This window comes from Dermochelys coriacea, chromosome 2, assembly GCF_009764565.3.
Source record: "Dermochelys coriacea isolate rDerCor1 chromosome 2, rDerCor1.pri.v4, whole genome shotgun sequence".
Classification (NCBI taxonomy): domain Eukaryota; kingdom Metazoa; phylum Chordata; order Testudines; family Dermochelyidae; genus Dermochelys; species Dermochelys coriacea.
Window position 1 is genome coordinate 107,183,247 of NC_050069.1, and position 22,637 is coordinate 107,205,883.

General features: G+C 43.0%; 1 protein-coding gene across 7 annotated transcripts in view; it reads right to left on the reverse strand.

The window, feature by feature from the left end:
- CARMIL1 (capping protein regulator and myosin 1 linker 1) overlaps nt 1-21,900 on the reverse strand; it is a 251,772-nt gene extending 229,872 nt beyond the window's left edge. For 3 of the 7 annotated variants that reach the window (XM_038392024.2, XM_038392025.2, XM_038392022.2), the window contains exons 1-2: nt 21,375-21,898; nt 12,026-12,123 (exon numbers count right to left, since the gene is read on the reverse strand). In XM_038392024.2, the coding sequence (XP_038247952.1) occupies nt 12,026-12,123; nt 21,375-21,414 (138 nt within the window). In that variant the 5' untranslated portion in view covers nt 21,415-21,898. Of the gene's footprint in view, nt 1-12,025; nt 12,124-21,374 lie in introns of all 7 variants that reach the window. The other 4 variants (XM_038392029.2, XM_038392028.2, XM_038392027.2 and 1 more) reach the window with 3 other exon arrangements.
- Between the last annotated feature and the right edge of the window lie 737 nt (nt 21,901-22,637).

Sequence of the window (22,637 nt, forward strand, 5' to 3'; positions counted from 1 at the left end):
CTACTACATGGTATGCTGAAAGCAGTATGGCACCCACATAGAAAAAAAAGACACGAAACGATTGTCTGCCGTTGCTTTCACTGATGGAGGGGCGACTGACGACACGTACCCAAAACCACCCGTGACAATGTTTTTCCCCATCAGCATTGGAGCTTGACCCAGAATTCCAATGGGCGGCAGAGACTGTGGAAACTGTGGGATAGCTACCCACAGTGCAACGCTCTGAAAGTCGACGCTAGTCTTGGTACTGTGGACACACTCCACTGACTTAATGCGCTTAGTGGGGACACACAATCAACTGCATAAAATCACTTTCTAAGAAATCGACTTCTATAAATTCGACCTAATTTCGTAGTGTAGACATACCCTTAGTGGTCACAAGCTAAATACAAGGTGGAATAGATTGTTTAATGTAAGTAGTTAACATGTATTATAAGAGACCATTCAAGGCAAAGTGGTCAGTTAACGTCTCTGCAGTCAGACACACAAAAAAGTAGTTAGTTCATTACAGATTCTTATAATAAGCCATAAGTCAAGTGCCTTTATTAAACCCAGGATTTTTAGATGAGTTACCAAAGTTATGAAATTTAAGCTCCAGGTCATCTTTTGAAGGTGTTTTGGAGATTTCCTTTGAGGATGAGGACTGAGAGGTCAGACAGACAGAGTGATCACTTTGTGAAAAGCATTCACCTGTGGATATGTTGTTTTTTTCTTTTAGCATTTTTCTGTGAGAGTTCATTCAAGAGCACAGTGGTCGTCTCATTTCACCCACATTGTATTGTGTGATTTAGTGCATTGGATGAGATACACGTGAAGGCATACATAGAACTCATGGATCTTGAAAGTGTGTTATGCGGTATATTGATCTTCATAGCAGTGGAGGTAGGTCTACAGGCTTCCCATCTGTTATGGCAAGGACTGGGGCCACTTTGAGTTCATGTGTTCCTGGTCTGTGGGAAACTTGTTTCTGATGCTGAGTTGGGTGAGGCTGGGGATGTTGTCTGAAGGCCAAAAGATTTATTTCAGGATGGGATCCCCGTCGAGGAGGGGTTGTAATTGCCTAATGATACCCTATATGGGTTCAAATATGGGGTGGCAGATAACAACTAGAGGTGTACAGTCAGAGGTATATTATTTTCTGTACTGAACTAGGTATTCTCAGAGTATTTCGATGGCCCATTCCATGATGCAATCTACTTCTCTGGTGGTGTATTCTTGTTTGGTGAAGGTAGTTTTAAATCTATTAAAGTGTCAGACTTTCTCCTCAGAACATATTCTGTAGTATCTGAGTGCCTGGCTGTAGGTAACAGATTTCTTGGTTGTTTGGAGTGATTACATGGAATGTATGAGGTGATTGTGGTGATCCATGGGTTTCCTGTATATAGTTGTCCATACAATTCCATTGCTCATTATGGTGTCCAGGAAGTTGATACCGAGTGTTCTAGAGGAAGTTTGATGGATGGGTGGTGGTGATTGCTGAAGTTGTGGTGGAAATCTGAGGGTGTTTAGGGTGTCTGGCCAGAGGATTAAAATATCATGGATGTATCTTAGGTCTATAATTGGTTTTGTGGTGCATTTGAGTTTTCTGTGTTGAGAAAAATCAATAGAGAGATTCTATGAACCATTTGGACACAGACTGAATTCCTACCCATTTTTATTCCCTACTTTTAAAGTAGCAAAATGAAGCACTAGAGATCAGCTTTTGTTTACATTTTCACTCTCCAGAACACAGACAGGAGTGTGTGCAAGTCTGAGTGATAGCACAGAAATAAATACTTGGTGTGCGTTAAGAATAAATGAGTGCTAATTGCTCACTCTCACGTATGTCTGGTGCCCACAACGAGAAGAAAGAAAATGCAAATGAGCTGCTATTCTGGTGTAATCATAAGGCTACACTCACAAATTGCTCATGCAATCATCTATTCTCGAGTCAAATATCCAAAACACAAAAAACAACCAAAAACCCCAACAACCACAACTACCGAAACACAACACACCAAAAACAACCAACCAATCACAGCCACAAAACCAACAAAACATAAAACTTAACAAAAACAAACAAAAAACAAACTGACTCCTACTTTCCTTTCATCCTCATAGGCATGCACTAACAGCTGTCATAAGGTTCAGTTCCAGGGAAACCGAGAGGAACAGTATTATCCTAAAAGAACCTTCACATTTAACATAATTATCACATACTCATTATTACGTGACTTGAGAATAGGGTGACCCCCTACTCCCATCCTGATTTTCCACATTTGCTATCTGGTCACCCTACTTGAGAGAGACAAGGTGGTGAGGTAATATCTTTTGTTGGAACCAATTTTGGTGATGAAAGAATAAGCTACTAAGCTTCCTGAGCTCTAGAAGAGTGTTCTAATAAAATCTGCAGATGAGACAAACTTGGGAGGATTGCCAATATGAAAAATGACCAGAATATCATACAAAAAAGATTTGGACAATCTTTGGACAATAACTGAAATAACAGAACTGGGATGACATTTAATAATGCAAAGTCATGCACTTAGGGCCTGACAACCATAATTTTTTGCTATAATTTGGCAATATATCAGCTGAAAACAACAGAGGAGGAGAAAGACTTGGGTGTATTGGTCAATCTCAGGATGACTATGAGCTGCCAATGTGACGTGGCTGTGAAAAAGGTTAATGCAATCCTAAAATGCATCAGGTGAGGTATTTCCAGTCCAGACAGCGCAGTGTTAGTACCATTGTACAAGGGACTGGTGAGACCTCATCTGGAACACTGTGAGCAATTCTGGCCTCCCATGCTTAAGATGAATTCAAAACTAGAACAGGTGCAGAGAAGGGCTATTAGGATAATCAGAGAAATGGAGAACCCACCTTACAGAGGAGACTTAAGAATCTTGGCTTGTTTAGATTAACCAAATGAAGGGTGAGGGGAGTACGATTGCTCTCTATAAATACACCAGAGACAGAAACACCGGGGAGGAAGAGGAGTTATTTAAGGTAAGGGCCAATGCTGATTAAAAAAAAAAAAATGGATATAAACTGGCAATCAAGTATAGGTTTGAAACTAGACAAAGATTTCTAACCATCAGAGGAGTGAAGTTCTGGAGCAGCCTTACAAGAAGAGTAGTGGGGGCAAAAAACTAACGTGTTTCAAGACTGAGCTTGTAAATTTATGGAGGGGATGGTCTTATGAGATTGCCTACAATGGCATATGCCCATCTGCGACTGCTATTAGCAAATGTCTCCAATAGTGACAGTTGACAGGGAGGGCTCTGAGTACTACAGAGAATGCTTTCCCAGGTTTCTGGCTGGTGGGTTTCACCCACATGCTCATGATCTAACGGACTGCCATATTTGGGGTCAGGAAGGAATTTTTCCCCAGGTCGGATTGGCAGAGACCCTGGGGTTTTTTTGCCTTCCTCTGCAGTATGGTGCACAGGTCACTTGTTGATTTGAACAAGAATAAATGGTAGATTCTCTGTAACTTGAAGTCTTTAAATCAAGATTTGAGGACTTCAGTAATTCAGCCAGAGGTTATGGGCCTATTACAGGTGTGGGTGGGTGAGATTCTGTGGCCTGTGATGTGCAGGAGGTCAGATTACTAGATTCATAGATACTAAGGTCAGAAGGGACCATTCTGATCATCTAGTCCAACCTCTTGCACAGCGCAGGCCACAGAATCTCACCCACCCACTCCTACGAAAAACCTCACCTATGTCTGAGCTACTGAAGTCCTCAAATAATGATTTAAAGACTTCAAGGAGCAGAGAAGCCTCCCTCAAGTCACCCATGCCCCATGCTACAGAGGAAGGCGAAAAAACTCCAGGGCCTCTCCAATCTGCCCTGGAGGAAAATTCCATCCCGACCCCAAATATGGCAATCAGCTAAACCCTGAGCATATGGGCAAGATTCACCAGCCAGATACTACAGAAAATTCTTTCCTGGGTAACTCAGATCCCATCCATCTAATATCCCATCTCATGGGATTAGGCCTATTTACCCTGAATATTTAAAGATCAATTACTTACCAAAATCACATTATCCCATCATACCATCTCCTCCATAAACTTGTCGAGTAGAATCTTAAAACCAGATAGATCTTTTGCCCCCACTGCTTCCCTTGGAAGGCTATTCCAAAACTTCACTCCTCTGATGGTTAGAAACCTTCGTCTAATTTCAAGTCTAAACTTCCTGGTGGCCAGTTTATACCCATTTGTTCTTGTGTCCAAATTGGTACTAAGCTTAAATAATTGAACAAATCCGCACAGACACACCCCTAGAACCCCGACCTGGGGTATTCTATCTGCTACCCAAGATCCATAAACCTGGAAATCCTGGACGCCCCATCATCTCAGGCATTGGCACCCTCACAGCAGGATTGTCTGGCTATGTAGACTCCCTCCTCAGGCCCTTCGTTACCAGCACTCCCAGCTATCTTCGAGACACCACTGACTTCCTGAGGAAACTACAGTCCATTGGTGATCTTCCTAAAAATACCATCCTAGCCACTATGGATGTAGAAGCCCTCTACACCAACATTCCACACAAAGATGGACTACAAGCCGTCAGGAACAGTATCCCCGATACTGTCACGGCTAACCTGGTGGCTGAACTTTGTGACTTTTTCCTCACCCATAACTATTTCACATTTGGGGACAATGTATACCTTCAAATCAGCGGCACTGCGATGGGTATCCGCATGGCCCCACAGTATGCCAACATTTTTATGGCTGACTTAGAACAACGCTTCCTCAGCTCTCGTCCCCTAATGCCCCTACTCTACTTGCGCTACATTGATGACATCTTCATCATCTGGACCCATGGAAAAGAAGCTCTTGAGGAATCCCACCATCAACCTCAGCCTGGACTAGTCCACACAAGAGATCCACTTCCTGGACACTACAGTGCTAATAAGCGATGGTCACATAACCACCACCCTATATCGGAAACCTACTGACCAGGAGATATGATTGCTCTCTATAAATATATCAGAGGGATAGATATAGGAGAGGGAGATTTCAGAGTAGCAGCCGTGTTAGTCTGTATTCGCAAAAAGAAAAGGAGTACTTGTGGCACCTTAGAGACTAACAAATTTATTAGAGCATAAGCTTTCGTGAGCTACAGCTCACTTCATCGGATGCATTTGGTGGAAAAAACAGAGGAGAGATTTATATACACACACACAGAGAACATGAAACAATGGGTTTATCATACACACTGTAAGGAGAGTGATCACTTAAGATAAGCCATCACCAACAGCAGGGGGGGGAAAGGAGGAAAACCTTCCATGGTGACAAGCAGGTAGGCTAATTCCAGCAGTTAACAAGAATATCAGAGGAACAGTGGGGGGTGGGGTGGGGGGGAGAAATACCATGGGGAAATAGTTTTACTTTGTGTAATGACTCATCCATTCCCAGTCTCTATTCAAGCCTAAGTTAATTGTATCCAGTTTGCAAATTAATTCCAGTTCAGCAGTCTCTCGTTGGAGTCTGTTTTTGAAGCTTTTTGTTGAAGTATAGCCACTCTTAGGTCTGTGATCGAGTGACCAGAGAGATTGAAGTGTTCTCCAACTGGTTTTTGAATGTTATAATTCTTGACGTCTGATTTGTGTCCATTCATTCTTTTACGTAGAGACTGTCCAGTTTGGCCAATGTACATGGCAGAGGGGCATTGCTGGCACATGATGGCATATATCACATTGGTAGATGCGCAGGTGAACGAGCCTCTGATAGTGTGGCTGATGTGATTAGGCCCTATGATGGTATCCCTGAATAGATATGTGGACAGAGTTGGCAACGGGCTTTGTTGCAAGGATAGGTTCCTGGGTTAGTGGTTCTGTTGTGTGGTGTGTGGTTGCTGGTGAGTATTTGCTTCAGATTGGGGGGCTGTCTGTAAGCAAGGACTGGTCTATCTCCCAAGATCTGAGAGAGCGATGGCTCGCCTTCAGGATAGGTTGTAGATCCTTGATGATGCGTTGGAGAGGTTTTAGTTGGGGGCTGAAGGTGATGGCTAGTGGCGTTCTGTTGTTTCCTTTGTTGGGCCTGTCCTGTAGTAGGTGACTGGACTGGGTACTCTTCTGGCTCTGTCAATATGCTGTTCTTCACTTCAGTTAGGTGGGTATTGAGTTGTAGGAAATGCAGATATAGATCTTGTAGGTGTTTGTCTCTGTCTGAGGGGTTGGAGCAAATGCGGTTATATCGTAGCGCTTGGGCTGTAGACAATGGATCGAGTGGTATGATCTGGATGAAAGCTAGAGGCATGTAGGTAGGAATAGCGGTCAGTAGGTTTCCGATATAGGTTGGTGTTTATGTGCCCATCGCTTATTAGCACTGTAGTGTCCAGGAAGTGGATCTTGTGTGGACTAGTCAGGCTGAGGTGATGGTGGGATCCTCAAGAGCTTCTTTTCCATGGGTCCAGATGATGAAGATGTCATCAATGTAGGCGGCAAAGTAGAGTAGGGGCATTAGGGGACGAGAGCTGAGGAAGCGTTGTTCTAAGTCAGCCATAAAAATGTTGGCATACTGTGGGGCCATGCGGGTACCCATCGCAGTGCCGCTGATTTGAAGGTATACATTGTCACCAAATGTGAAATAGTTATGGGTCAGGACAAAGTCACAAAGTTCTGCCATTAAGCTGTTTCAGTTTCGCTTCTACCTCAGATATGGGAATATCTACCTCCATATCCTCATTCTCATTTGTCATGCTGCCATTATCCCTAAGATCCTCTTTAGCCTTATTAAAGACTGAGGCAAAGTATTTGTTTAGATATTGGGGCATGCCTAGATTATCTTGAACCTCCACTCCATCCTCAGTGTTAAGCGGCCCCACTTCTTCCTTCTTAGTTTTCTTCTTATTTATATGGCTATAGAACCTTTTACTATTGGTTTTAATTCCCTTTGCAAGGTCCAACTCTACTCGACTTTTAGCCTGTCTCACTTTATCCCTACATGTTCTGACCTCAGTTAGGTAGCTTTCCTTGCTGATCCCTCCCATCTTCCACTCCCTGTATGCTTTCTGCTTCTTCTTAATCACCTCTCTAAGATGCTTGCTCATCCAGCTTGGTCTACACTCTTCCTATGAATTTTTTTCCCTTTCTTGGGATACAGGCTTCCGATAGCTTCTGCAGCTTTGATTTAAAGTAATCCCAGGACTCCTCTACCTTTAGATCCATAAGTTCTTCAGTCCAATCCACTTCCTTAACTAATTTCCTTAATTTTTGAAAGTCAGTCCTCTTGAAATCAAAAACTCTAGTTGCAGATTTATTTTGTTAATCCTTCCCATTTAGTTGAACTGAATTAGATCATGATCACTTGAGCCAAGATTGTCCCCGCTACAACCATTTCTTCTTTGAGGTCCTCTCTACTCACCAAAATTACAATCTAAAAATGGCATCCCCTCTAGTCGATTCAGCAACTACTTGATGAAGGAATCCATCAGGCTATCGCATCTAGGAAAATCTGAGCCCTATTATTATTACTAGCACTGGTCCTCCAGTCTATATCTGGGAAGTTAAAGTCTCCCAGATGATCATGATGGTCCCTTCTGTCCTTAAAAGTCTATCAGTTTATATTCAAATGTGGATTCACTGTGGATAAGAAAAGCCTACATCTGAGGGAGTGCCATACTTGCTGTTGTAACAGTCACAGTTCTACAAATAGCACCACAATGTTTAGCCCCCTTGTGCCCATATATTATGTTATGTTTTTTAATTTCATGAACACATTTTTTCTACAGGACTCTGACTCATTCAGTGCAAAGGATGGATGGTGCTCAACTAAATGAGCAGCCATTTAATATTTTATTTTCTCCTCATTGCACACTATTAGAACTGAGGCATAAAGAGATTAAGGTATAATATGTCCATTAATTTTGGGTGCCCAATTTGGGGTGGCTAGTACTTGATTTTTTAGATTACTTACCATTAAATCGTGATTTTTATGTTCACAATACAGCTCTCATTGATTTTGGTTGCAGAGTGCTCAGAATTTCTGCAAATGAAACCTCAGCAAGAGGAACACACCATTAGTTACCACCTGGGAAAAGTTTGGTTTTAATAACTTACCCAGCATCACACAGCAACTCTGTGGCTGGAGAAGGATAAGGTCCAGTTTCCCAGGGCAGCAAACTGCCTGAACCAGGAAACCATCTCTTCTCTTTTTGCAAGCCTCTGCCTTTACAATCCTGATTGTTGTGAGCCTCCCTGGCCACCCTGACATGCAACCTAAGTCGGTTGAATGACAAACAGCCAGTCCACTTCCGAACCACATCCAGGAAACATCTGTATGCACTCACGCTTCACACTATTCACTTTCTCACCCTCACAGCCTACCCCAGTACCAAGCAACATGGGACCTGTTGCCACCTAAGGAGGGCAAAGAACCCCGGTGGACCCAGTCTGTACTCAACTCTGGTACCACAGCTCACCAGGGACATCATGTGGTGGTTCATAAACTCTTGACACTTGTACTTTCTGTGGCAAAAGGGAGACCCCAGCACACTGCGTCAGGTTGCAGCCCCTCTTCCAACTCCTCCAGAACCCCTTACTGAGGTTCTGGCTGTTCTTCTCCCCACAGTTCCTGTCCTAGCACACTCCATCCATGGCCCCACAAAGTCACAAGACCTCCTCATCAACCTCCTTCTGATACTGGCCAAGTCAGCCATCCATCATAGCAGGAGGAGGAACCTGGACGGGGGAGGAGAGGTGTTCTGTTGGGCCTATTTCCATTCCCTTGTCCATTCATGCCTCCACACAGAGTCCACTGACTCATTAGACACCTATAAGGAGCAGTGGGTGCTGTCTGGGGTTCTCTGCTTGGTGTCCCCCTCTGGAGCCTTCATTAATAACCTTTGACCTCACTCCCGATACCACCATTTTTTATTTGTTGTCCTGAGAAGTCACTAGTAGCCTGGTATCAGTGGTTCCGCCCCCTTGGCTGAAGGGGCAGGCTTTTAGTTTTGGGCGGACCTATCCCTGATTTATACCTTATGATCTTCACTCCCATTACTGTTTTTTCATTTATTGTCCCCAGTATTCAGTCATGCCTTGGGTTCCCTGGCCCCTCCTCAGTGGTTAAAGGGTAAGGTCTTTAGCTATAGGTGGGCTTAGGCCCACTGTCTCCCGGGAAACCACAACAAGTACATAACCCTGATCCCTGTGAGCCTCCTTGGCCACCACAATAAGTAATAAATCGACTGAATGGACATCCAGACGGCGACTACCTCCAAACCATGCCTAGGAAACATCTATACGTGTTCATGCTTCCTACCCATCCACTAGCTTGCCCCTCAGTCCCAACCCTCACACCAAAATGGCGGGACCTGCAGCCACCTGCAGGAGAAGAACTCAGTGGGGCCAGCCTGTACTCCACTGTGGTTCCACGACCCACCAGGGATAATTAGTTGGTGGCTCCTCCGTGGAGCCATGATCATAGGCACATACATGTATTGTTCATAAAACTCCCACAGCACCTATCCTTTTCTGCAGCAAGAGGGAGACTCTGGCTACCCTACCTAGATGTATGTCAGACTGAAGACCCTCTTCCAGCTCCTCCAGAACCTCTTATGCAGTTCTGGCTGCCTTTCTCCCCCAACCTCCTCATTTATGCATAGCTCATCCATGGCCCAACCCAGTCGCAAGACCACCTCATCAGCCTCCTCCTGGCAATGGCCGAGATGGCCATCCATCACACCAGCAGGAGGAAGATGAAGCGGAGGACAGGGAAAAGTGGCACTCTGTGACAGTGGGGCCTATTTCTGCTCCTTTTTCTGTTCATGCCTCTGAGTGGAGTTCCTCTAGGCAGTGTGCAATATGTATACACCTTCCAAATTCTGCAACAAGCGAGGCAGGGGTCCTACATACACAGCCTCCTTCAGTGGTTTAACCGCAGAGCACAGTCCATCCTGTGCAATGAATGAGACATTTTATATAAATGTTCATACACTTTTGTAACTCATAAAAAAGAGGCAGATCTAGCCAGTCATAAAACATTAAAATCACCAGCTGAGAGCTTAGGAGACTAGATTTCAAGAGAGACAAAATTATCTGAGTCATCACATTTTTAGAAGTTTTACTGATGTCCTTTCAAAATATCCCTTACAGGTTGAAAACCTGACATTTTTTTACTGCCATGTACTGTGTGTAGGTGGATAAAAACGTTCACTGTGCTGACATGACACGATTTAAGTTTATACATTTAAAATAAAAAAAATTCATAATGAAGTCACAAAACTTGAAAAAAAAATATACAACCTGCCTCACACAGACCCAGGCTAATCTTGACACTTATTTTAAAGAGTATTTTCCATCAATCCTGAACAGTGGACAATATTTCCACAGTATATTCTGCAATTGATAACAATAATGATTCTGTGCAAGTCAAAAGTCAATCAAGTGTTACTGCTTCAGTGAATCTGTCAGCCTACTCTGTAAACATGGCTTTCAAATAAATAGTGACTATCAATAACATTCACATTCCCAACCTAATAGAAACTGTAGGTCCTAGAGCTGTGTATAAAAAGATACTTGGACAGATGTTACTCAGAAGATATTTCAAACTCCTTAAGTAGTTGTCCTCACAGAAAGATAGACTATTATCAACATCACTACTGCTCAGGAATAACCAATATCCTTTATAAAGACAGAATGCAAACTATTCACACATTTAGATTTAAGAAATAAACTTGTTTCCAAAACACAAATAATACCAACTCAGTGCCTCTTGTCACACAACTATAAGAACCTGTTCTTGGCAACAAAGCTTTCAAATCTATAACTTTACTGATGCAGTGCATTCTGTTTCAAAATATCCTGCAAAATTTTACAGTAGTAAAGCACAGTCAGGAAAGTAACTGAAATACTTTCGTCATGGACTGTATTTTCTAAATGGACAACCTACCTAATTCTCAATTACTGAGGGAAAATCTCTTCTCATTAATGTATTTTGCTTTCCACAACCAAATCTCTGTACAACTTTCATGAGTGATGTACCCGAGTATTCGGATTCTAATATCTAAACTGTATTATTAAATCTATTCACCTAAATTTGGGTTATTGCTGATTATGTACTCTATGTATCATATGACTTTTGAAAATTAACTTTATATTTGTGGATAATTTAAGCACTATACCCAGATGTACAGACACTCTTTTCCCAACCTATGTATTATATAATCTTTTTAATGTTAGCTTTAACAAAATTTTTAAATCTGTTCTTACAGTCCTTTGTACTTCATTATCCTTCTCTGCATCTACCCACATGTATGTATCAAGCACACTGGCAAATGAATACCCAAGGGTTGTGATGGGGTTTTTTTGTTTGTTTGTTTGTTTGTTTGTTTTAAAATCCAAGTATGCAAGAGGAGAATATGTACCAGTACCAACACATTACTACAGTTCTCTGCTTATCTAAAAGGACAGACATATTAGCCTTGAAAAACAGGAAATATATTTAAATGAGATTAACTTTACTTTTTCCTCCTGGACAGTTTTAGAAATGATAGAGTCACATACAAGAGCATTTACTTTCAAATATAGTAGCCTCAACCTATGCAAACAAACAAATACAAATAATAGATTAGTCTCTTAAAAGACTAGACAGTGTTAGCGTTGCACTGTTTGGCAGTGTCTCTAGCCTCAAGAGAAACAAGGCGTTTGACACAGTTTAAAATTCTTAAAAGAGATACAGTTCTTTATAGGTTTGATCTTGTGTTTCTTGATCATCAGAATTCCCACTGATGTCCATGAGAGTCTAAGGAACACAAGGAATCCTAAACGGTCCCCTTTATTTTGGGATAGGTCACACATAGTTTGTCAGACCACAACAAGAATGACCTATTGGACATTCTAACCAATAGCCTAGAGATATATGCACAGTTTTCAACACACAATGCAAGAAATAGAGAAAACAAGTGAAACATTGTTCAGAGTACATGTGGACAAATTTTCCATGGGGATAATTAGTTTCTTAACAATAGCTGAAATGAGCTTCTCCTAAATGTTTGTCTACTTTAATTAGAGTTACTATACTGTACTTACCAATATTTTGTTATCCACTTTATCTCCCTTGGTTTCTAGCTTTACTTTTTTCTTCACTGAAATTTTAATCTTCCTCCCAATAACATCCTTGATACTTTCTGAAATAATGGAGAACACCTTAATCAATACTTCCATTGTCAAGAAGAGTTTAAAAAACAAACAATATTTTCAAACTTTCCAGGAAAATTCCTCACCGTCTTGTTGTATTAACGGGTATTTTTTTACCCTACACCTCTCTGCTGCACTCATTTAATAGAGGTTATACACACATCAGTCTGATTACAATAAAAGAATAAAGCCACAATTAATTTATGAGAAGTTTGTCATATACTCAGCTACTTAATGAACAAGTCTGTTGACCTGAGTAGAGATTAGACTTATACTAAAGTCTTACGCTGCACATAGCAGTAATGTCATTTCATATTTCTTCATACCAGAGGTTCTCAAACTGAGATCCATGGTCTGCAAACTCCATTCAGGTGGTCAGCGGATAGTTCCCCCTAAGGTGCAGGCCTGGGCAGCCACACACGAGAGAAAATGAAGGGCCACCCACCTAATTAGTGGACACATGCAGGTGTGTGGCTCCACTATTAGGTGCCTGGACCCTGGAGAAGACGCACATGTAAGGTGAGGTGGTGGCCTTGAGGAGAATAGGGGGTAGATGGGAGGGGGCAGTGGGCTGAGAAGAGGGGGTGGGGGGGATTTGGGATGTGCTGGGCTGCAGCAGCCAGAGAAAGAGGCAACTTTCCCCCGCTCCAGGGCTGCCGCTGCTGAGGAGAGGCCCTCCTTCCCAGCCTCAGCTCTGTGACTACTATCTCGGGGGAGAGACCCTCCTCCTTCCCAGCCCCAGCTTGGGGGCTGCCGTGGTGGGAGAGAGAGGGAGACACACCTCCCCCCTTCCCAGCCCCAGCTCAGGAGCTGCCGCAGCGAGGGAGAGAGGACACATCCGTCACATTAGAAAGGTAAGGCTATTGATATTAAAATATGAGTTCTGTGCTTTTATTTGTAGAAAAAAAGATTATTAAGGGTTTTTTATATATCCAAAGCGTTTTACTATAGTTAGCTACCAGTACAAACAACATTTGGAAAGATCATTAAGTGATCCGCCGAGACCCTCAGCAATTTTCAGGTGGTGCGGAAAAAAATTTTGAGAACTACTGCTCTACACTGTTCCCATTCTACTGGGATACTAAAAATATCCCCAAAACAAGCCACTTTGGGAGTACTGCTTATTACCTGGCTGAACCAACTACTGTATGTGAAAAATCAATGGCTCATTCTTCATTACTTTAAAACACTCTGAACAAACTTATGCTCTCACTTCATCTGAAAACTCTGTTGAAGTCAATGGACATGCTGCAGCACAATTCAGCCCTTTATTGTTAATATTTTGGTGGTCAGATGGCTCTAATAACAGAACACAGAGTTTTTCCACACCTAATTTATGATGGGAATCCAGCCCAGTTCCAGATGTTAACCACTGACCGCTGTACAGAGGCTCTGTGAAATGCAATACTGGTTTCAGGCCAAGGCCTAGTGGTTACATATGCACCTCATGGAACCAACATCCAAACTTATATTAATTTACATCATTTTTGACATTCTCAGCACAGCAACCAAGTACTGAAGAACATAAAGACCAAACTAATCACTCTTCTCTTAAGGCCTCAACCCTGTCCATGAAGTGGTGTCAGGAAGCTTACACTATTACTGTCACTGGTGGATAAGAGAGGAATTCAGCCACAAGGGCAGTCAATCTATCACTCTTATAAGTATTACATTCACTTATCTTTTTGAGAGAGAAAAAAAATGGAATTTGGGAGGAAAAAGGCCTTTCAAACATACAATTGGTACTTTTAAAAGGCAAATTATCTTTTCATTCACTTTACCCTTATTTATCGGTATTTATGCTAAGATTTAAAGGAGTGGTGTTAAAAGCCAAAACATAGGCTTCCCAACTAGGCTCTAACTCAATCCGTTTAAACACATGTTAAAGGCATTGTCCCCTGTCTACATTAAGGCAGGTTTCAGAGTAGCAGCCGTGTTAGTCTGTACTCGCAAAAAGAAAAGGAGTACTTGCGGCACCTTAGAGACTAGCAAATGTATTTGAGCATAAGCTTTCGTGAGCTACAGCTCACTTCATCGATGAAGTAGCTCACGAAAGCTTATGCTCAAATAAATTTGTTAGTCTCTAAGGTGCCACAAGTACTCCTTTTCTTTTTGTCTACATTAAATTTTTCAAGTATTGGTTAGAATGTGTTGGAACTAACACCACACCTTTCATACTTGCCTAGACAAAGCCACAGATTTCTGCAAGCAGGAAGCAGTAGTATGACAATGAGTCAGAAACAGAACTTGTCAGGAATTTTCTGCTGAAATGATTTTCCAATGGGAAATGCTGTTTCCAGAAAATCTAATTTTTTTTTGAGATATTTCAATTTTGCATCAGAAAATCCTAACTGAGAGCTCCCAGTCTCCATGTGGCTGTCCAGGCAGCCTGCTCCCACACTGGCTGATTGACAGGTTACTGGGCTCCCTGGATCTGTGGCTGTCCATCTGGTAGACTCCCAGGGGCTCAGACTTCCTGACTGGCTTTCTTGCTTACTCCCCAGGAAGTTGGGCAAGCCCAAGGAGCAAGCTGAAAAATGTCATTTCAGTTTTCCTGAAAAATGGAATTAGAGACTCTCTCTCCCATGAAACATTTCAAATTTTTGTCTTTTTATCCCAATTTGCAGGGTGGATAAAAAGCAATGACTTTAAAAAAATTTTTTTTTTAAAAATCGATTTTTATTTTAATTAGATTTTAATAAAATGCTTACTGAGAAAAATACCTATCTAAAGATAGATTTAATTAAGATATCTTTGAGCTATCATGTATTTCATCATGGAATAGGGATTATAAATTCTAATTCTATAGTATGAGACAATATATTCATGTAATGTTTAAGAAAAGTTTTGTAAATGAGTTCCAACCGTTCGTGGATTAGGGACCCAATCTCATGGGATTCCAGGGGCTTCTGCATAGATTATTTAAATTAATCTTTCTAACTACCTATTCGCAAAAAGAAAAGGAGTACTTGTGGCACCTTAGAGACTAACAAATTTATTAGAGCATAAGCTTTCGTGAGCTACAGCTCACTTCATCGGATGCATTTGTGGAAAAAGCAGAGGAGAGATTTATATACACACACACAGAGAACATGAAACAATGGGTTTATCATACACACTGTAAGGAGAGTGATCACTTAAGATAAGCCATCACCAGCAGGGGGGGGAAAGGAGGGAAAACCTTTCATGGTGACAAGCAAGGTAGGCTAATTCCAGCAGTTAACAAGAATATCAGAGGAACAGTGGGGGGTGGGGTGGGAGGGAGAAATACCATGGGGAAATAGTTTTACTTTGTGAATGACTCATCCATTCCCAGTCTCTATTCAAGCCTAAGTTAATTGTATCCAGTTTGCAAATTAATTCCAATTCAGCGGTCTCTCATTGGAGTCTGTTTTGAAGCTTTTTGTTGAAGTATAGCCACTCTTAGGTCTGTGATCGAGTGACCAGAGAGATTGAAGTGTTCTCCAACTGGTTTTCGAATGTTATAATTCTTGACGTCTGATTTGTGGTCCATTCTATTCTCATCTCTACGTAAAGAATGAATATAAATGTGAAAGGAGGGACAGGCCAGTAGAAATAAAAGCGAAACTGTTTGAGCAGCATATTCCATAGTCCTTGAGGTCTTTCTGAGTGTAGCCCTCACTGATTTGAGATCTACCATACCATGCTCTCACCAAGAAGGGGAAACCTATAATGGCAGCAGGCAGTAAAAGAGGACCCAGTTTGGGAATATTTTAATGAAGTCTCTCTAACTGTGGGTAAAACAGGCATGCGTGCAAAAAAGCAAATAATGCAACAAAGAAATGCAAGGCCTGGTCGCCTAAATGAAACATCATGAGAAGTGTTCCTTTTAAGGAGGAAGCTGCGTTAAAGATGATGAAAGGAACATGTCTGAACATGCAGGATCTTCAGGTTGGTAAACTTTTATTTCATACTTCTTTCTTAAGGACTGCAAGGTCTTCTTTCTGGACTATTCTTTAATTCTCATGTTTGAGCAAAAAATATATAGTTGTTACTCTATGGTACTATCATTTTAGATGCAGTTGTGATCAAAAATAAATAGCTGAAATGGGCAGATCTTCCTTTTACAATTTCACCTTTAAAGTAGTACTGAGTATCAGTGAATACAATAAGTAATACTAAATGAGCAGTATGGTAATTGTACTCAAATAATTGCATTGACTTATTTTGTTTAAGAGAATCCATCCTCAACAGACAGGATTCTGAAGATTATCCACCTTCAAAATCACCATCACCTTCTATAGTTTCAAAGTTATCTGCCTATGACAGTGTTTCAGTCACATCATGTATGTCACATAGCCACGGTATATCACCTGTAGCAAAAAGAAAAAAAAAAACTCCATCATCCAGAAACAACCATAGATAAATTTGCGGTAAGAACCAGCAGATTACAAAAAGAGGTAATTGATAAAAAATTGCCCAGTTTGTTTATGCAACAAACTCTCCTTTCCGTTTTATTGAGAACCCACTCTTCATTTACATGGTTCGTCATTAAGACCCGGATACAGTCCCCGTACAGCGCAGATGTCGCAGGCAAATTGCTGGATAAAGTGTACGAAAGAGAAAATGAGCAAAAGGTCTGGAGAGTGAATTGTTAACCTGAGTCTTGATGGGTGGAGCAACGTCCACAATGATCCTGTTGTATGTGCCATATGTGACAACAGAAGAAGGGATGTCTTCCTTACAGAAACAATTGATACATCAGGAAATGCACCACAGTAGAAGACTTACAAGAAGTACAGTAAAAGCTGTAACAAACTGTGAAAAAAAATTCAAAATGTCTAGTACGCAGCGTGGTCACAGACAATGCTTCAATGTATCCAAGATGAAAGAAATGATTTAGAATAGAGTCCCAAGCTAACAACATACGGTTGCAGTGCTCATTTCATGCACCTCCTAGCCAACGACTTCAGTGCTCCACAAATAAAGGCTAATGTTGTTGAAATTGCAAAATACTTCCATAACAACCACTTTGCAGCAGCTTCTCTGAAAAAAGTGGGGGGAACACTTCCACAAGATGTGCGATGGACTCAGGCAGTGGACTGTTTTGAGCACTGTATCAAGAGCTGGCCTAAACTGATGACAGTTGTGAACAAAATCGTGAAAAAATAGATGGCACTGTCACAGCCAAAGTTCTCAACATTGGGCTTAAGAGAAATGTTGAACACATGCCTAGAACCCTGAAGACCACTTCTGTAGCCTTGAACAAAATGCAGGGAAATAGCTGTTTTATTGCTGATACTGTTGAAATTTGGAAGGAACGGAGTGAGATCTTAAAAAGAGAACTAGGCAATGACAGAGTTAAATTACAAGCATTGAAAAAAAGAATGGGACAAGCACTATCTCCAGCTCATTTTCTTGCAAATATTCTCAATACTCAGTACCAGGGTCAAACGTTAACTACTGAAGAAGAGGAGTTGGCTATGACATGGACTTCCAGCAATCATCCCTCCATAATGCCAACAATAATAAACTTCAAAGCCAAGAGTGAACCATTCAAGAAATATATGTTTCCTGATGTTTTAAAGAAAGTTACACCAGTGAATTGGTGGATGTCACTTAAGCACTTGGATTCAGAGACAGTTGAAGTGATCATCTCACTTTTAACAGCAGTAGCTTCTTCTGGGGGTGTAGAAAGAATATTTTCTTCCTTTGGACTAATTCATTCCAAATTGAGAAATTGTTTGGGACCTGAAAAAGCAGGAAAGCTTGTTTTTCTTTTCCAGATTATGAACAAAGGAAAATGAAGGTGAAGACAACTGAGTTAGCAACAGAAGCCAATCTTTTAAGTTTCTCATGTTGATCTGGCTGACAGTCAATTTTTTTTGTAATATTTCATTTAACTATTTTACTTAAAAACAACTTTAACAAAAACAAGCCTGATTTTAAAAAAATTGAATGCTTAAACTAAATTCAAATTTCATATGCTTGTTGTGTTAAAATATTATGCTTGCTGTTGAAGAAAAAAAATCCAGATACATAACGCTGTTGTTTTAGTTAAATAAAACAATTTAAATGTCTGTCTGGTGATGTTCTTCTCCTAATACAGCATGGCAAGAAAATCTTCCAAATATTAATGATTAACCTATTGAATCTGAGATATTTATGAGGTCATTGGGAGATGAACTATCTGCTTCAATTACCTTTGGTAAATAAAATACCAAACCATCATTCATTTTCCGATATAGCTGGTAAAAACTAATCGGAAAAGTTTTCAAAATAACATCACTTAAAAATGTCTAGTGTGTACCTTCTAAAATGAAAGTTACATCTATCTCTGAGTTGTGAAGAATATGTACCAAGGTTATAACAACCAACAAGAATGCACTTTTATGTAGAAATCCATGATTAAATTGAGTCTTCCTGACTAGTGATTTAAATCATGATTTAAATCACTTTGATTTAATTCAAATCCACCCTGCCAATTTGGGATGAACATATTTTTTTCAAAACACTTTAAATATTTTTCAGGAGGGGAATTCTGTTTTCCAGCCAGCAGTAGTCAGAAACTCAGTCCCTCCAGGCCACATGGCTGTTGTCAGAGGAGTACAGGTGGTATCTCTACAACTTTACCCAGCCTCATCCCAGCCTTTATCTTTTGATTCCTCCTCCCCAGTTAATAAGTCCAAATGTTTCTGCCACTGTTCACAGCTTTCTCAACCAGCAGCAGAATGAAGTTGACTTGATTCTTGTCAGTTTCACACAGGGTTTTAAATAGCAACAGTGAAACTGATTACAAACTTGTCCATTTTACAGTGCTGTTGGCTGGGAAAGCTATGAAGGACCATCAGAGGCACTGGAGTAGAGACTCAGGAAAAATTCATGGCACCAATTCACACTAAAGTTATCTTTGTAACTAAGAGCTAGAAACTTTTTTTTTTTTTTAATTTTACAGAATTCCCCACATAAAGAACGTTTCCTACCCACCACTAGCAAGTACATTTTTCAAGTCATTTTACAGACCAGAAACATGAGGCAACAGGAAGCTAAGGCCCAAATTTTCAAGTACTCACTTATTTTGATTGTCTCCATTTCTGGTACCCATCCTGAGATGCAAGTACCGCTTAAATCAGGCTGCAAGTGTTTCAAAATTAGCATAGACAATTTTGAATATTGTGTCCCAAGTGACCTCCTGAAGGTCACATAGGAAGCATGTGGCAGTTCTGATTCCCAGTTTAGCCATTGTGTTTCACCCATTAAGTTTTGCTCAATGTCCTTTTCACAGAGCTCTCAGATCACTAGTGAATCTGAATTGTCTAGCAAGAAAATTAAATTTTCTTCCTTATGAAATACTCCACTATGACCAGAGTGTTCTTTTCATAATAAATTATGTAAGCAAACAAAAATACGAATTAGACACAGGCACTAAGGCCCCCAATACTGTATGCTGATCTGTGTGAAGAGAACCCTGGACCCACTGAAGTATAGTTGGCTCTCAGTGAGGTGGTGACAAGCAGTAAAGTAGTCTTGAGAACCACTGGCATACACTATGTCAAGGTTGTTATATATAAACAGCAAGCCTTGAAAAGAGTAGCCTGTAGATTCAGCATGGAAAGCCAGTGTTTAAACGTCTGTTGTTTTTATTTAACTTACAATAGCAAGTCTGCCTATGTAGATAAGCTTGCAAGATCAGAGCAAAATTCTGAAATTTGGCTCAAGTTAGTAGTAACAGATGTTGGTACTTTATGGTACTATCTAATGTCTTGTTTGTGGAAGACATGTCATAATGACTCAGTTTTGCTCCATGGTTCTCTTAGCATAGGTGACACCCTTAACCCATCATGTATTAATTTATAGTGGAAATCCATTCACAACGTTAACATATTTGGCTGTTTTAAAGGCAGATAAAAAAAGCTGATTGTTCAAAATGTTCTCTGTCTACACCTAGCCCCACCACCTACTATACTAATAATTCCTGGCATAGAAGCTCTCAAGCAGCTTTAGCATCACTTGTGATCAGTTGCGATTTGTGGAGAGTAAAAAACAAGTATTTTTTTTTTTGTACACTACCTTACACATTGCATGTCCAGAGAACTGAATTACAAAAAGATATATACGCTGGAATAAAATTAAGTGTATGTTCTAACACGTCAAAAGCTAAGAAAATGTCAAAGTTAAGGCTTTCTGAAATATTCTCTCACTCATACTCTTATGCACAGGTATTTCAAAGGGCTCCAAACAATTGTATATGGCACCAGAGATATGCATAAGGGCATAGAAGGAGATGGAAAAGTTAAAAGTAGTTTTAAACTATAAATTTTCTTGCTCTTGCAAGTTAAATAAAAACAACAGTCCTTTAACCACTTGCTTTCCATGTTGAATCTATAGGCTACTCCTTTCAAGGACTGCCGTTTATATACAGCAACCTTGACACAGTGTATGCCAGCGGTTCTCAAGACTACTGTACCGCTTTCAGGAGGCTGATGTGTCTTCCTGTTTTTGACTTATGAGCCTTGTCTGAAACCAGTGCCCTGCACAGCAGGGCTGAAACCCGAGTCCCATTACCGGGGGGGCTGAAGCATGCAACATATCCTTGCGGAGCCCCCTGTGGTGTGAGGCCCTGGACAACTGACCTGCTTGCCACCCACCCCCTAATGCAGGCCCTGCATTTGCAACCCCTCTAAACCCGTACCCTGACCCCTCTGGGAGTCACAACCCCACAGGCTGAGAAACACTGATCCCGAGGAGTTGAGTACCCCCTGGAAGACCTCGGTGTATGCTGTGCTGTCACGAAGGCCCATGTATAGCCTCACTATACGCTTCCAGGGTGGGGACCTGCCCTGTCTACTCTTCAGCCCCTGAAACGGTGCTTTCGCTCCGGTTTTCGTTGGCTCACAGCGGCCGAACGCTCCCCACCGGGCTGCTGTTTCGAGGGCTTGAAAGGCTGTAACCCGCCCCCTCCCAGCAGCAACTCTCTCCACCAGCAGTGCCAAGGGGGGGGAGAGGGAGGGGAAAAAAAAGAGGCGCTGCAGCCTGGCTTTCCCCCGCTGAATCCCCCACCCGACCTTTGCCCTCGCGGCACCCGGCACGGCTCGGGCGGGCAATGGCCAAGCACCACCCGCCCGATGGCCTCACAACTTGCCCACCGCCTCCCCAGCAGGCTCGGACCCCAAACAGACCCCCGCGTCCCCCCCCCCCTCCTCCTCCTCCAAACAGACCCGTCCTGCCTCCCCCCCCGCCCCGCCCCGCCCCGCCGGAGGGAGAGAAACGCGGCTCTTACCTAGCTGCTCCCGGGGCACCTCGGAGCTCTCCTCGCTCATCGCGGCCCGGGGGGGGGGCGGCGGCGGCGGCGCTGCTGCTGCGGCGGGCGAAACTCTTTCGCTCCCTCTTCCCTATCCCCGCGCCGGCAAAACGGGGGCGGGCGCGCGCGGCTGGTTTGCAGCGGGCGGGGGGAGGGCGCACGAGTGGCGGCGCTGGAAGGGCTCAAGGGGTTCCTGCTCCACGGCTCCGCCCGGCTCCGGTGCCGGGGTCTTTCCAGGGGCGGGTCCAGCGCTCAGCCCCCGCGGCTCCTTCCTTCTTCGCTCCCCTGCGGTCCCCGCCGCCGCCGCCGCCGCCCTCCGTTCCCGGCCTCCCCTCCCCGCCCGGCGGGCAGCGAGCGGCCCCGCGGCGCCAGCGGAAGGCGTGGGCGGAGGTGGAAATTCCTCGCTCCCGGCGGGCCCCGGGCAGGGCTCTGCGCCGCCCCAGCCCGAGCCGCTCGCCTCCCCTCGCCAGAGCGATCCGCGGCCGGGAAGCTGCCGCACACCCAGCCGCCGGGGGCCGCCACGAGCGTGTCCCTCAGGGAGACGTGGGGCAGCCCTGCCCGCCGCGGGGGGGGGGGCTTCTCGGCGCACACCATGCGCAGAGCGGGGGGGGGGGACAAATTAGGGGCATTAAGCAGCCCCTCCTTGCTTTCGCCGGAGCCACAGAACCTGCAGAGCGAGCGAGCGAGCGACCACGGGGGCCATCTGCTGGTTGGGATTGGAGGGATTCCTGCTTCCTCCTTCCTCTCTTCCAGACAGTTGAGACGGGGGCAGATGCGGGACAGGGACCCCCCGGCTGACCCATCACATGCCCCGCAGGGGTCCCAGACACTGGGGGGGGGGGGCGGGGGAGCGGAAGACCGCCTCACCCGAGACCGAAGTGTGAAGCAGGCCGAGTTCTGAAAGTCTCTCCCGCTTCTGAAAAGTGATTTTGCAAAGGGCTGGTGCAATCAGACATGCCCCATATTGCTCATACACAGCGTCACACTCCTAGACGGGTCGTGGGGCTTGTATATTTCTTTAATCAAATGCGGGTGCTTCTCACTCAGTTTCCTATCCTAACGACTTTGAGCGATTCACTCATGCCTCTCTTTAATCTATTTTACCTATTTGAACCCTAAACTCTCTAGAGCCTGGGCTGTCTCTTACTATGTGTTTGTACAGCAGGGTCACAATCCAGATTGGTTTCTCTCTCATCACACAAATCATAAAAGTGATCATTTGGAGTAATAATACCCACCATC